Source organism: Terrapene carolina, unplaced genomic scaffold, assembly GCF_002925995.2.
Source record: "Terrapene carolina triunguis isolate 2854851 unplaced genomic scaffold, T_m_triunguis-2.0 Scaffold210, whole genome shotgun sequence".
Classification (NCBI taxonomy): Eukaryota; Metazoa; Chordata; order Testudines; family Emydidae; genus Terrapene; species Terrapene triunguis.
In genome coordinates, this window is record NW_020664561.1 from 51952735 (window position 1) to 51967371 (window position 14637).

The 14637-nt window shown below is 38.1% G+C and overlaps 1 protein-coding gene across 1 annotated transcript in view; it reads right to left on the minus strand.

Annotated features, from left to right (window-relative positions):
• The window catches only part of LOC113407316 (dolichyl pyrophosphate Man9GlcNAc2 alpha-1,3-glucosyltransferase), a 42586-nt gene that overhangs the window by 6170 nt on the left and 21779 nt on the right, over positions 1-14637 (minus strand). The window contains exons 6-10 of the mRNA XM_026655675.1: positions 9693-9775; positions 8848-8912; positions 5240-5425; positions 4056-4191; positions 226-311 (exon numbers count right to left, since the gene is read on the minus strand). Of these exons, the coding sequence (XP_026511460.1) occupies positions 226-311; positions 4056-4191; positions 5240-5425; positions 8848-8912; positions 9693-9775 (556 nt within the window). The remainder of the gene's footprint in view (positions 1-225; positions 312-4055; positions 4192-5239; positions 5426-8847; positions 8913-9692; positions 9776-14637) is intronic.

Below are 14637 nucleotides of genomic sequence, written 5' to 3' on the forward strand. Positions count from 1 at the left end.
AATACACTATGAACAAAAGTCTTTTTAAGAACTCTGAAAATTTTCTCTCTCGGTTCTTCCCAAAAATTAATGGATGTGGTTTTCAAGAGCATCTTTGTGACTTAGGAACACAAGTCCCTTTGACTTTCAATAGGATTTGTGCTCTTAAATCACTTAGGTGCTTCTGAAAATCCCCCATGATATGACTAAAAGTGAAAGTTACCTATAAGTCGTCAGTTCTCTTACCTGAGTTTAAGCTGGGTTTGAGGTGACATCACATTCTTTATCTTTATAAGGACACTTAGACTACACCAGATATTGGCTACTTTATCCTGAAAAGATATTTAATGAGTTGTATCTATGTTAGTTTGCTGTTCAAATAATATGAGGATTATTTAATATTTCATTGAAAACACATTTTGATACACAAATGTCATATGCTATAATGAAAGGCAATATCGGGTCAGTGTGACCTTGGCTCAAACAGAGAAAATTAAAATCTGAAAGAAATTGAATTAAAACGTATTAAAATAACTGAGAAATACTTTCTCGAACACAAGAGACCATCAGTCTTAAGTCAAGACCACACACTTTGTGAAAATAAAGCTCTGAAAACATTCATCTCTAGGAAAATTTACATCAAAATGATAGCACCTGTGAAACTTTTTTCAAATGTGAAGACTGTCAATTAGGGCTGTCGATTAATCGCAGTTAACTCATTTCAAAAAAATTAATTGTGATAAAAAAATCAATCGTGATTAATCACAGTTTTAATTGCACTGTTAAACAATAGAATACCAGTTGAAATTTATTAAATATTTTGTATGTTTTTCTGCATTTTCATATATATATTGTATTCTGTGTTGTAATTGAAATCAAAGTGTAATTATTTTTATTATCTGCACTGTAAAAATGATAAAAGAAATGTATGAGGTGAATTGAAAAATACTAAGTACTATAGTGGAATCTCTTTGTCGTGAAAGTGCAATTTACAAATGTAGATTTTTTTTTGTTACATAACTGCACTCAAAAACAAAACAATGTAAAACTTCAGAGCCTACAAGTCCACTCAGTCCTACTTCTTGTTCAGCCAATCGCTAAGACAAACAAGTTTGTTTACATTTATAGGAGATAATGCTGCCCTCTTATTTACAATGTCACCAGAAAGTGAGAACAGGCATTTGCATGGCACTTTTGTAGCCAGCTCTGCAAGGTATGTACGTGCCAGATATGCTAAACATTCATATGCCCCTTCATGCTTCGGCCATCATTCCAGAGGACATGCTTCCATGCTGATGACACTCGTTAAAAAAATAATGTGTTAATTAAATTTGTGGCTTAACTCTTGGGGGAGAATTGTATGTCCCCTGCTCTGTGTTTTACCTGCATTCTGCCATATATTTCATGTTACAGCAGTCTTGGATGATGACCCAGCACATGTTGTTCATTTTAAGAACACTTTCACGGCAGATTTGACAAAACGCAGAGAAGGTACCAATATGAGATTTCTGAAGATAGCTACAGGACTCGACCCAAGGTTTAAGAATTTGAAGAGCTTTCCAAAATCTGAGAGGGACGAGGTGTGGAGCATGCTTTTAGAAGTCTTAGAAGAGCAACACTCCAATGCGGAAACTACAGAACCCGAACCACCAAGAAAGAAAATTAACCTTGTGCTGGTGGCATCTGACTCAGATAATGAAAATGAAAATGTGTCGGTCTGCACTGCTTTGGATCATTATCGAGCAGAACCCGTCATCAGCATAAACGCATGTCCCCTGGAATGGTGATTGAAGCATGAAGGGACATATGAATCTTCAGTGCATCTGGCACGTAAATATCTTGCGATTCCAGCTACAACAGTGCCATGAGAACGCCTGTTCTCACTGTCAGGTGACATTGTAAACAAGAACCAGGCAGTATTATCTCCTGCAAATGTAAACAAACTTGTTTGTCTGAGCGATTGGCTTAACAAGAAGTAGGACTGAGTGGACTTGCAGGCTCTAAAATTTTACATTGTTTTAATTTTGAATGCAGTTTTTTTTTGTACATAATTCTCCATTTGTAACTTCAACTTTAATGATAAAGAGATTACACTACAGTACTTGTCTGAGGTGAATTGAAAAATACTATTTCTGTTGGTTTTTTTTACAGTGCAAATACTTATCAAAAATAAATATGAAGTGAGCACTGTACACTTCGTATTCTGTGTTGTAATTGAAATCAATATATTTGAAAATGTAGAAAACCTCCAAAAATATTTAAATAAATGGTATTCTATTATTGTTTAACGGTGCGATTAATCACGATTAATTTTTTTTAATCGCTTGACAGACCTAGAGTCAACATATTCTCACATTTATTACACACCTGAATGTATTTAGCTCTGCTTACTAGCAATGACAGAGTTAACCACTAATAAATCAAGAAGTCTAAAGACATTAGCAGTTGTGCTAGGATCACTTTCAAAATTACATTTGTAACCACAGCGATCATGCCCATGAAACTCATCCCTAAACAGCTGCTAGAATCACAGCTGTGTAGACATAACAACAAGAAAGCTACTAGCACCAACTACTAAGCCATCTTCCTTGTATGCTTACTAGCAATACAGAATACGCTCTTCAAATTTGCTGAGGACTACAAGTGAACAGAGGGTTTCGCAGCACCAGCGAACATATAAGATGCCTACTTCATAGCCAGTAAGATTTTACAACCATCAGCATTTGTTGCTGTTTCTGTAAATGGGAATCAATTCAAAGAACCTGTTACAGGCAACAGAGTATAAACTTACTGTGCATTGCTTACATAGACAATTTCTCAGTTTATCCAGATTAGTATCCAAGTAAGTCACTCCCCTATTCAGTCTGAAAATATTTGGTCTAATATTAGACTAAAATCCTTGGGCTCTTTTGGATTCATTGTTTGTTGACATTTACAGCTTTTATTTTTAAACTTAGCAAAGGGTAAAAAATGCAAAGTGACAAAAGGTACTTTGGTTTGTAAATATCTTTATCTCCCAAGCTTCAATTATTTTTTAACAAGCTGCTGGAGAATATGTTCTGAAAATATTCCTATGGCTGCATCTAAATTAAATGCCACCCTCAGTGTATCCATAATGTTAGTTTTTCATGGCAAAGATATTGCAGGTTGTGGTATCATTTGTATCTCCTGAAGAACTTCTAACAGAAGCCACATTTATAAGGCAAACCATTTACACTAACAACAGTCACTTAGGCCCAGATTCAGCAAAGCACTTAAGCACTCAGCAAAGCACTTAAGTCCCACTGAAGCATTACTGAATCAAGCCCTTAGCTTCTACTGTGGGGAAGTCTGTGGTACAGAACTTGCTCTTAAACTTGAGTCAATCGTGCCAGGAGCTAAGCACTCTGACCCCAATCTATCAAAGCACTGAAGTGCCTTTTTAAGCATATAAGTAGTAGACCCACTGGCATCTATGAGGCTACTTGTGTGCTTAGATTTAAGTATGTGCTTAACTGCTTTGCTGGATTGGGGCGACAGTGCTCAGCATCTTACAGGATCAAGCCTCAAGAACATTCTGCTGAATCAAACTACTACTTAGGAATAGTAAAAGCACAACTGGTCTAAATAAACTTTTGTAGAAAGTGGTTACTGAGAATATCAGCTAGGACACAAAGCAGGCTTTAATTTACACCTAAAACACTACAACCATTACTAGTTGTATAAATAATTCCTTTCAATAAAGCTGAGTATTATGCTAACCAAAGGGGAGATTCTGAAGCTGTTAACTTTTACATTGTATCTTCTGACACTGTCAATTACTATGAATCTATGTCAATGGAAAAATGTATGGTTGAAGTATGGGTTTGATGATGGGATAAGTGTTGTCTACTCATATAATATCCTGGAAGATGCCAGCTGAGCTAGGGGTTAAATACTGGATTAAATAACTGGCAAGAAATGACTGCCAACGAAGGCAGCTCAGATTACTAGTTCTGTGGTGTGTCTTCCACATGAAATCCCTAAAGGTCACGATGAAGGTTTCTCAAGGGATCTAAGAATACAGAACATTTACACAAACAAAACAACCCGCATACCTCAAACAAGCCTCGATCAATGGGAAAGAGTCTTCTGAGTACTTGCAGGATTTGTTCCACTTCTGTGCAGAATGGGAGCCAGCAAATCGCAAAAGAAGCAACCACCGTAAATGCTATTTTAATTAACAACACTAACCTGTAATAAATGGAGGAGTTTAAGTCAAGATATTAAGAGGCAAAAACTCAGTATATATATAAAAAAAGCAGACACTTGGGGCTTAAAACGCAGAGTGTATTTACAGTATATAACTGAATGTGCATAAGCTCACCAAACATGACAAATTTGAGCAGAGCTACCAGTACTAGAGAAAAGGTATGTCATCATCTCTAGAGCAGTCATAAGAAATCCACTAGGACTGCGTCACATCTACTGGCATTTGTCTCATTAATCTGGAGGTCTACTTTTGGCCCATATTTAACTTTGATTCCAGCATGATGAAGGTGTGCAAAAAAAGGATGGTTCATGACAGCTGAGCAAATAAGAGTTTTTTCGGTTCATTGGCAATTCCAAAATATTGGAACTCACACATTTTCAGGTAAAACCAAAAATGAAATATTTCAAAATTTTTGGCAACTTAGTTTTAACATTCACTTTGGGTTGAACAGAATATTTCCTTCATCCAAAAATGAAACTGTTTCTATTTTGAGCATTTATCATTTTTGATTTTTTTTTTTTAATAAAATTAAAGGAAATTTCTAAACAAAAAGTTGTTTTGAACCAAAAAATTTAAATGTTCCATTTTGAAAATGTCAAAATAAAATTTTTGCCTTTCAGTATTTTTAAAGGTTTTGCTCCCTCTCCCCCTCTTCCTTTCCCTCTCCCCCCGCCCCCCCCATCAACAATTTGGGAAAACAGACAAATTCATGAAACGTTTCAGTGTCACCACATCGGTATTTTTTGCTGAAAACACATTTGGCCTAAAATTTTCACCCAGCTCTAAGTTTAATATATTTTGCTATACTTTCTAAACCCTTAAAACTATTTAGATATTTAGTGTATCATTTAATGGTTAGAAAGAGATTTGTTCTCCAAGAACAGAGAAAATTATAAAATCAGTAACTTCCCTTGGAGCTTAATAGAGAAACAATGGAAACGCAAACAGGATGAATCAAATTCCCAAGGCTAGGCTACCTAAGTGCATTCTTGAGCTAGTGTTTGGATACTGAGTTTTAAAGATACTCACCCCTTTCCTGTAAGGCCTTTTTGGAAGCACTTTCCAAGTAGGTAGCAAAAGAATGGCAGTGAATGGTAGAGTTCCATTTGTTTATAATTTATGGCCAAGCAAAATGCCAGTGATCCTAAAAGGTCCCAATCGTAAGAGAGAAAAAGTACACCCCACAAAGCAAAGCCCAGGCTCACAGAGTTATATATGTTTTTTATGTTAAGGACAAGATGTGCAAGACAGGGAACATGCTGAGTATTGTGACAAGTTAACAGTGAACTAATGCCACAGGTGATAGGTGTAAAATATATTCAAAACAGACATTTTATTAGTCTTAATTTTTAAAAATCTAGTGCCAAATATGCAACTATTTTGTTTACACAGAGAAATATTTTAAATTCTATTTAAACAGGTTCGCCAACTGTAACTTTGATTTGGGGGCCTGACCAAAAGTCCATAGAGTCAAAAGGAAAGACTTCTTAAAGAGAGTTTTATGGTTGCACAGATTGTTATTACAATAGTATAATCAATTAACCAGAGTTAATAAAAAACTATGCTGACATAGTACTCAGTAGGATACAACTAGTGGCAATTCCACATTTTCTTGTGCTTATTTTTTCCAGGGTTATGGGTAAAATTTTCAAAAGCCCTAAATCTTTTTTGCCATACAGCTTTGTATGGAATATTTAAACATGCTCATACTTAGACTGTACTCTCTTCAGGGCAGGGACTGTCTTCTTGTTATGTGTCTATACAACGCCTGGCACAAAGGGGCCCCAATCCATGATTCAGGCCCTTGGACACTATTGCAAAACAAATAATAATAATAGTTACAACCAAAAAAAAAAAATCTGTTATTTACTTTTGACACTTGAGGCCTGATCCAAAACCCAGTGAAGTCAATGAAGAGACTCTCATTGACTTAGACGAGCTATGGTTCAGGCCCTAAATGCATCAAAAGCAGCAGTTAAAGTGTAATGAAAGAAACTGAATTAGAGAGATGCCACTGATATCCTAAGAAATACTGAAACAATGTATGTCTCTCTCCCTACTCTGCCTTGGCCAGTACAGATAGCTACATGACAACACATTTGGGTTTTATAAATCATTTCTCAACCTGCTATTTATTCCCTAATCAAAAACCATAATCATATTTGTCACAGCAACTAACCATGATGCCAAAAGGCCATGATCCTACAAAGACTTACACAAGCAGTTAACTTTCTGCATTCTAAGTACCTCCAATGACTTCAATTGAACTAGTCACAATGTATAAAGTTATGCACATGCATAAGTCTTTGCAGAATCAGTGCCAAAGCTATGATTTCAGGATAAATTGAAGCAGCAAAATATAGCGAAAATCTTTTATGAAAGTAGAGTCTGTTTCTTAAAAGTTTCGTTTCTGTTGCTGCCTCTCACCTGACAGCCGCATTTTCTAGAGCAATGGTCCCCAAACTTTTTACATTGCATCCCCCCCTTACCCGTAATGTAATCTGTCCACACCCCTCCCCTGGGAGCCGCAGTCAGGAGCCGGGGCTGGGAGCCAGGCTGCTATTGGGTGCCAGGGGACTGAGTTCAGGGCCGGAGCTACATCCATGGCTGCAGCTGGGAGCAGGGCTGGGCCCTGGGAGCAGCGAGCTGGGCCGTGGTTGGGGGCTGGGGCCAGGCCCAGGCATTGAGGCTGTGAACATGGCTGGGGGCGGGGCCAGGGCAGAGCTGGGAGCAGAGTGGGGCTGAGTGGTGCACCCTCCTCGCCCTCCATGGGGGCTGCCGCAGGTTCTGCTGCACCTTCCTGAACATTCCTCTGTGCCCCCCACATTTTGGGGACCACTGTTCTAGAGGGAACACCACAATTAGTATATTATTAGAGATGGATTAACAAAATTTGATTTTTCATGTGCCTAGTTTTGACCCAACAGCATATTTTAAAGTGTCCACATTTATCACAGCCCCAGGACTTACTCACATCTCCGTTACCTGGCACACCTTCCTACAGCTTGGACTGAACAACTACTGCACTTGCTTATGGATAGGCACAATAGCTAATTTTCTAATACAAGCTGCAACCAAGACCTAAATATTGATATTTATTAGAAAACTAATGCTAAAAAAGTACACACACCTGAATGAATACCATTAGGGGTTGGATTTTCAAACCTGCCATAGGAATCTGACATGCCCAAGTCTCATTAAAATGAATGGGAATTGGGCTTCCAACTTCCCTTGGTGGCTTTGAAAATCCCAGCCTAGATTGTGGGTATATAAACATTGACTTCTGAAACTTTATACATTTAATATGATACGCAAGCAACCAATGGCTCAATTTACGATACAGAGCAAGGAATATTCCAGGTGGCAAGGAGAACAGGACTTTCCCTGGAAAATCTGGGGATTACTGCACTAGTCTTCATCAATGTGGCATACAGCTTGAAAAAAAAAATACAAGCTTTATTCTAATTACAGACTAGTGTAGTGACATAAAACTCAGGAGGTCAGAAGGTCCAGAATGAATTTCAAAAAACATAATGTAGCCAGGTACACTCCATTACAAGTACATCTGTGCTCCAATGTTACAAGGCGATAAGTTAAGTGTTACAAATTCAGGTCAGCTAAAAGCCAAAAGCCAATATTTACACCCTTTTATGTGTTTCCTGTGAACACACAATACTGACTTTTGTTGCCATGAATGTGAAAGCAGAATTTTGAAGTTGTACACGTGTTAGCAGAAAACAAATCTTAAATATAGGTATTCTCAACAGAAGTGCTTGTGAACTCCTTTGATCTGGGGACAGAAACACTAACAAAGAGCTCTAATTATGAATCCTCAATCGATTCAGATTTTTTTAAAGTGTTGAATACATTTTGAAATAGGAACATTTTTGAGTCAATCCGCTACACTGGTTGGATAAGTTATTCTTTGCAAATAACTCGCTCAGCTCTACCTATAACTTACAAATTCATCATTTGTTTCAAAGGTACCTATAAACATGGGAGTCAGTGGCTCAAAGGCTATTAGAGGACACAAGAAACAGAGTCTACTCTAATTTACTATTGATGTTGTATAGTGAGTCAGGTGTACAGATATATCTCATTGTGAAGCATCATGGCTGCTAGAAATTGGGCAGAAGCATCTGAGACACTCAATAAATGTTAATGATCTCCTCCCATTCTCTGTAGTCAGCTAGTGGTTGCAAAAGCTAGAGACAAAGTCACATTTTATAGAACTGAACAGCATGGCTGTGTCTGACACTCCTCTCCACCTCCCAACAAGAGCTCCGATGGTTCTCTTATCCAGGCAGAAATCACAGGAGTATCCATTTTTTTCACAGCCAGACTGCCACTGACATTTACTCAAACAAGGCAGAGTGGCATAAAGGGGAACTTGGGATGCAAATAAAAGCTATGCCATGTTGGCTTGATTTTCCCCACATCAATCTTTTGCTCCAAGTCCATTTAAGGCTGTTTCCTTTCAAAACTTTTGCTGGGGGGGGAAGGGGGAAGAGAAGAGGGGCCAACCTTCAGCTAATAAATATAACTTCTTCCCCAGTAAAAAAGTGACGTTATTGTAGGAGGGACTGATGTTATTTTATAACTGAAATTATTTCATTTTAAAACAAATGGAAGGATACTGAAAATGTCCATAGTCAATGAGAATGAGACCTGGATAAAGCAATATACAGAGAGCACTGGCAATCTGGGAGAAAGAGAAAGAGAAAAATCTTTAAACACACAAAAACAAGGCACTTTATTTTATAGCAGTTCATTTCGCCCTGGAACCAGAACATGACTGGTTCTCCTTTAACAAGCCCGGCCTGGTCAAACTCCTGTGGATCCGTAGTCATTCATCTGGGGAACACTCTTTTCCTCTACTTATTCCCCCCAGTGATGTGGGAAGGGACGAAGGATCCCTAGTAGGAAAGAGTATTAAAAGGAGCATCAGGGTGTCTTCTGCCAGCCAATTCACAAAGATGACTGCTCAGTTTAACCCTGGGAACTGCTCCATGGCTTGACAAACCACAGATGCTTGAGACCAGTGAGCATTAAAAACCCTGAGCATGGTGTCACTTTCACAATGCATTTCAGTTCTGCTGTCTAAAAAAGAAGTGTGCAAGACCCAAGGCTGTTCCTAGATTCCCCCATGTCACAGCACAAATCCTTTTTTTACTACCCAAGCAATAAATTTGACAAGAAGTGTAATTCAGTAGTTCATGGTTACTAAACTCCAGTGCACCTTGTTATTGTTATTGAAGGGCATTAAAATAATTGCTGTAAAGTAACTTCATGTTTTCTTACTGAAAAGTCTTTAATGAAAGATATACTGATTGGCGTCCATTTTATGTAAACGGAAAGCACTGTGTGGTTTTGTAACATTAATTAACTTTCTTTTCAGCGTTTTAAATTTATATTCCAGTTAATAACATTTTTATTCTCTCTCTCTCTCTCTCACACACACACACGATAGACTTATACTTGCCTTTTTCTTAGTTGATGTTTCTTTTAAATAAAAACAATACAGGATAACTGCAGGTATGTAAACCAGCAAATCAGCAATCAGAACTGAAAAACAGAAAGATTAACTATGCATAAGAATCTCCCCAAACAAGTATAGCTCATCACAATCCACTGAAATTACCTATTTCCATTTATAATTTGTCTCTGGATTGTCAATATGTGACTTTATTCCCCATTTTCCCCTTCCAACCTACATGGCTTGCATCTGATGTTTTGCGGAACCATGTAAGAAAAGGAAGGATTAAGTCTCACATGCACGTGCAAGATGGGTGCAATGCCTGCACATTGTTTAGCCCAAACAAAACCCACAAACTATATAGCCACATACATGGATGGGTAGGTCCAGCTGTCCACAAATTTTTAAATTTATATTTTGTATCTACCCCCTACAGTGGAAACCTATTTCCTCATCAAATTCATGTCTTCTGAAGTTTCCCTACAGTTTCAGCTGACCACAGTATTCTTCATTTTCTGTCTTCAATTGTCATGTAGTGTCGTTGTGTGCTCCAGCATTTGATTCTAGAGAGGGCTCTGCTTTACAAATCACATCATGTGTATCTAGTTTGTAAAGTGTTTTGGGGAAAGAAAGGAAATACATAAACATAAGGGCTGATATAGGAACAGGTTAGTTCAACTTTAAAGGGTACAAAAAATGGCTGTACAGAATTTGATCTGTTAATGTTTCCAAACGTACCCCAAAATCTGAAGCTTGCATGCATTAGACTCTTTAGGCCCCAGCATGGCCTCACTCAGTAAATGAGCAATGCTCTAGATCGTTACATGCTGGAGAAAAGACATTCTCAACTTTCAAAAGACATCACCTACAAATAAATTCTTGCAAGTTGTTCTAAGGCACTGGGGGGCTGACGGCAGATTAAAGAGAGAGAAGCATGTCTGGATTCATAATACAGTCCTGTACTTTGCCAAAGCATTAGTATTTCTTAGAAGAAACACTGGGAGACAAACAGAAGAGAGGTTCTTTGCTCTGCCCACAGTAAATATTTGTAAAAGTGGTCTGGAGGGGGACAAAAGAAGAGCTGGAACAAGGAGGGCTGCCTACTATGTGTTGGATAAAGCCCTGCTTCTGCTTAAGGTGCTGGAGAAATTGTTCAGAGACTGTTCTTATGCAGCCAGTCTAGTTTTAAACCTGGGATTTTGTCCATCTCTTATATATATGGACAGTAAAACCTGCCTTAGCGATCACCTCTGAAGAGAAACCACCTGTCTCGAGCGACTACTTGCAGAGGCCACAGAACATTTTTCCCCTATAATTTTACTGTGAAAAAACTGTGAAGAACAACATGTCATCTGTGACCAGCAACCACATTTTCTTACTCCTATCCATAAAAACAAACCTGTAGGAGAAACTGATCTTCCTCACTTCTGTGCTGCTGCTGGCAACAGCACAACTGGCCAGCAGCTGCCGCTCTCTATCCACTCAGCTCTGAAGGCAAAGCAGAGAGCGGGAGCTGCTGAACTGCCACCATTACTTCTCCGCTGCTGCTGGAGGCAGCGCTCCCTTCAGAGCTGGGCGCCCGGCCAGCAGCCACCGATCTCAAGACATTTAGCTCTGAAGGCAGCACAAAAGTAAGGGTGGCAATTCCGCAACCCCACTACAACCCCCAGTTTGAGAAACACTGTGTATTTTTGTATATTTTTACCCTATAGTATAGGGTAAACGTTTACCAATAACCAGATTTCATGCTCCGCCGCAAATTTGGTAGGGCCCTACTTCTCAGTCTGTGTATGAACCAGCAGTTGAACTTGTAAGGGAGACATGAACGTGTTGAAATGAAAGGTGTACACTATTGTAAGTTACAGTTTAAAGCTAAAAGTCATCACAGAAGCAAAAAAGAAAAATGCAAATCCGAAGTGTTTCTTTCAATGGAGTAACGTGTTAAAGCAATATCACACCTAGATACCAGTTGTCGTCAAATTGCCAAACAGTTTGGAATTGGAAAAACACAAATCCAAAACCCATTACAACAGAAGACAGAAATCCTTGCCGATTATGAGTCAAATACAAATTCTTCAATGAAAATTAAAACATGCCAAAACTGGAAATTAAGAAGTCAATTGTCTCACTTCCGAGTGGTTTAAATCCACTATTGTTCGTCATGTAAATCTCTCGGGTGGTCCAACGTTAAAAGCACAAGCCATGAAATTCGCAGATGACTTGGAAAACAGGGAGTTTAAAGCCAGCAATGACTGGCTTGCATCGTTTAAGAAGAGGCACAACCTTGCCTTTTGTACAGGATGCGGTGAGAGTGGAGACATTAACCAAGGTGTGGTTTCAGGCTGGAAGCAAAAATTACCTGAACTCATACAGGATTATCAACTATCTGAAATCTACAACATGGGTGAAATTGGACTGTTTTTTAAAGACAGCGGGAACAGCAAAACCCTCCTTGTCAAAGGTCAGCAATGTTCAAATGGGAAACATTCAAAGGAAAGAATCATCCTTGCTTTATGCACCAACATGAATGGAGCTACAGAAAAGCCCATACTGATCAGTAAATCCCAACACCCATAATGCTCTGGCAAGTTGAATATCAAGGAGTTGCCCGTGGGATATGAATTCAACAAAAAAGCATGAATAAACTCGGAGCTTTTTGAAAAATGATAACAAAGATTTGATCGCAAATTGCTACTACAGGGACATTAAATTCTGTTATTTGTGGATAATGCGCCATGCCACTGCCCTGTTAAATATACAAACATTAAACTCTGCTTCTTTTCCCCAAACAGCACCTCCATGTTACAATCTATAAATGCTGAGGTTATTCAAACCCTAAAATGAGATCCCTCTTGCAGTAGTTAACATGTTGCTAAGTCTTTTTGGTGTGCTGATTGAGAAGACGTACCACATTGATGAGAAACAACTGAAGAAGTCACAGACTGGTCACAGCCTGCTAAAAACTCCTAGAAAATTTCAAGCCATGTGACGACTAACACAGTGACAAAAAAATTAATGATGATGATGAAGGGGATAGCAATGGTGCCTCTGAACTCCCGGGAAGAATCATTTCTGTGCCTGAAGCCAAGAATATGATTAAAGACATGAAAGCATTTGCCATTCTAAAGGGCAGCAACCGACTTTTAGAGCTGTTCAAAGATGCAGAAGAAGTAGTAGTAAACATGCTTCTATCGTTGCAGAGGCAGACAAGAATAAGTGAACTTTTTCAAATAAATACAGGCTACTGTAGAATGAAACCAGGACTTTTTGATAACACAGGTACCTCTAATTTTCTTTCGGCTTCAGTCTAGAAAATAAGCACTTAAATTAGTGTACTGAATTTCCTCTTGACTAACAAATACTGTACTACTGTATTAATAAACCCACCAAGAGATTTTAAATTCAGTACTGTATTGTATACTGTATGTAATGTTCATTTAAAAGACAATTAAAATTAAACATGAAACACTGGTAACAATTGTAGCCTTTCTGTACATCGTTAAAGTGCCCATTTTACAGCAAACCTTTGAAAAGAGACCACCTCTTACAAGCAACCACTTTTGCTAACTTCCATAAGTGGTAGCTCTTGGCAGGTTTTACTGTATCTCTTCCAAAATCAAAAAACATATACCTCACCTTGTTCTCACTACCTACTATTTACAGATAGTATAATTATCACATGAGAGAGGGGGGAAAGTTTTAAACACACATGTGAATTTAATTTGTTTGGAATTACATCCACATACACATCATGATGTAAATAGCAGCCTAAAACAGACATGACACATACAAAAAAAGAGGAGATATGCCTTATGCAAATAAGTTGTACTAATTCATAAAGCATTCATATACTTGAAAGTACAAGCTAGTGGTACCACCTATAAGTTAGTTCAAATTTTGCATAGATGGGGGAAGGTTGGTGTTTTTGGAAGCACTTATTTACGATTACTCTACAACATCTGTATTGTACGATTAAAATGTCTCAGTATTTCTGTCATTATGGATAATACTTATTCTCACTTAATCTTTCTTAATTCTTTTGTTTTTCCATACAGCCCTATATACAATCGGAAATATTTCTAAAAGTGACTCATTCTTCAAAACTTTTGCATCCCAAAACTTCCATTCATATAAGTAAGAGTATATTTACAAATATTCTAGTAATATCTTGTTTGAGCCTTCACCCTTCTGATGAGAGGAAGCAAAATTGCAAAACAAGATATTCAAAGGAAATAAAGTTTAAAGAAAAACTGACTTTGAAGCATAGATTTCATTATTCTAAGGAAAGGAAGGTGTGAGACCAGCAGAATAAAGATCCCAGTTTTGTGACTTGTTTCTCTAGAACACATTCAGGGCTGTTATAAAGAGGATGGTGGTCAGTTGTTCTCCATGTCCACTGAAGGTATGACAAGATGTAATGGGCTTAATCTGCTGCAAGGGACATTTAGGTTAGGTATTAGAGGAAACTTTCTAACTGAAAGGTAGTTAAGTTATGGAACAGCTTTTAATAACGGGTTGGACAAACCTGTTAGGGATGGTCTAGGTTTGCTTGGTCCTGCCTTAGTGCAGTGAGCTGGACTTGATGACCTTTCAAGGTCCCTTCTAGTCCAGCATTTCTGCGATTCTATTATTAAAGTGTTGGGACTTAAAATTTCAAATATTGGGGTCTAAATTTTAAAAATTCACTAGTGATTTGGGGTGGTGAATCTGAGAGAACTTGAAGGGACCTATTTTTCAGAGTGCATGTCTCAGCACTTTCTGACAATCATGCCCTTTTAAGATGTCTCATGTTCGGCACCAAGAAATTGAGACACCAAAAATCACTAGTCACTTTTGAAAATCTTGGCCTGTTTCTCTACAAAAACATAATTTGCGTTGCTGCATATTTTTCAATTTAGAAAGAACAAAGGATTGATCCTGCACTAAGGCCCTAATCCAGCAAAGCACTTAG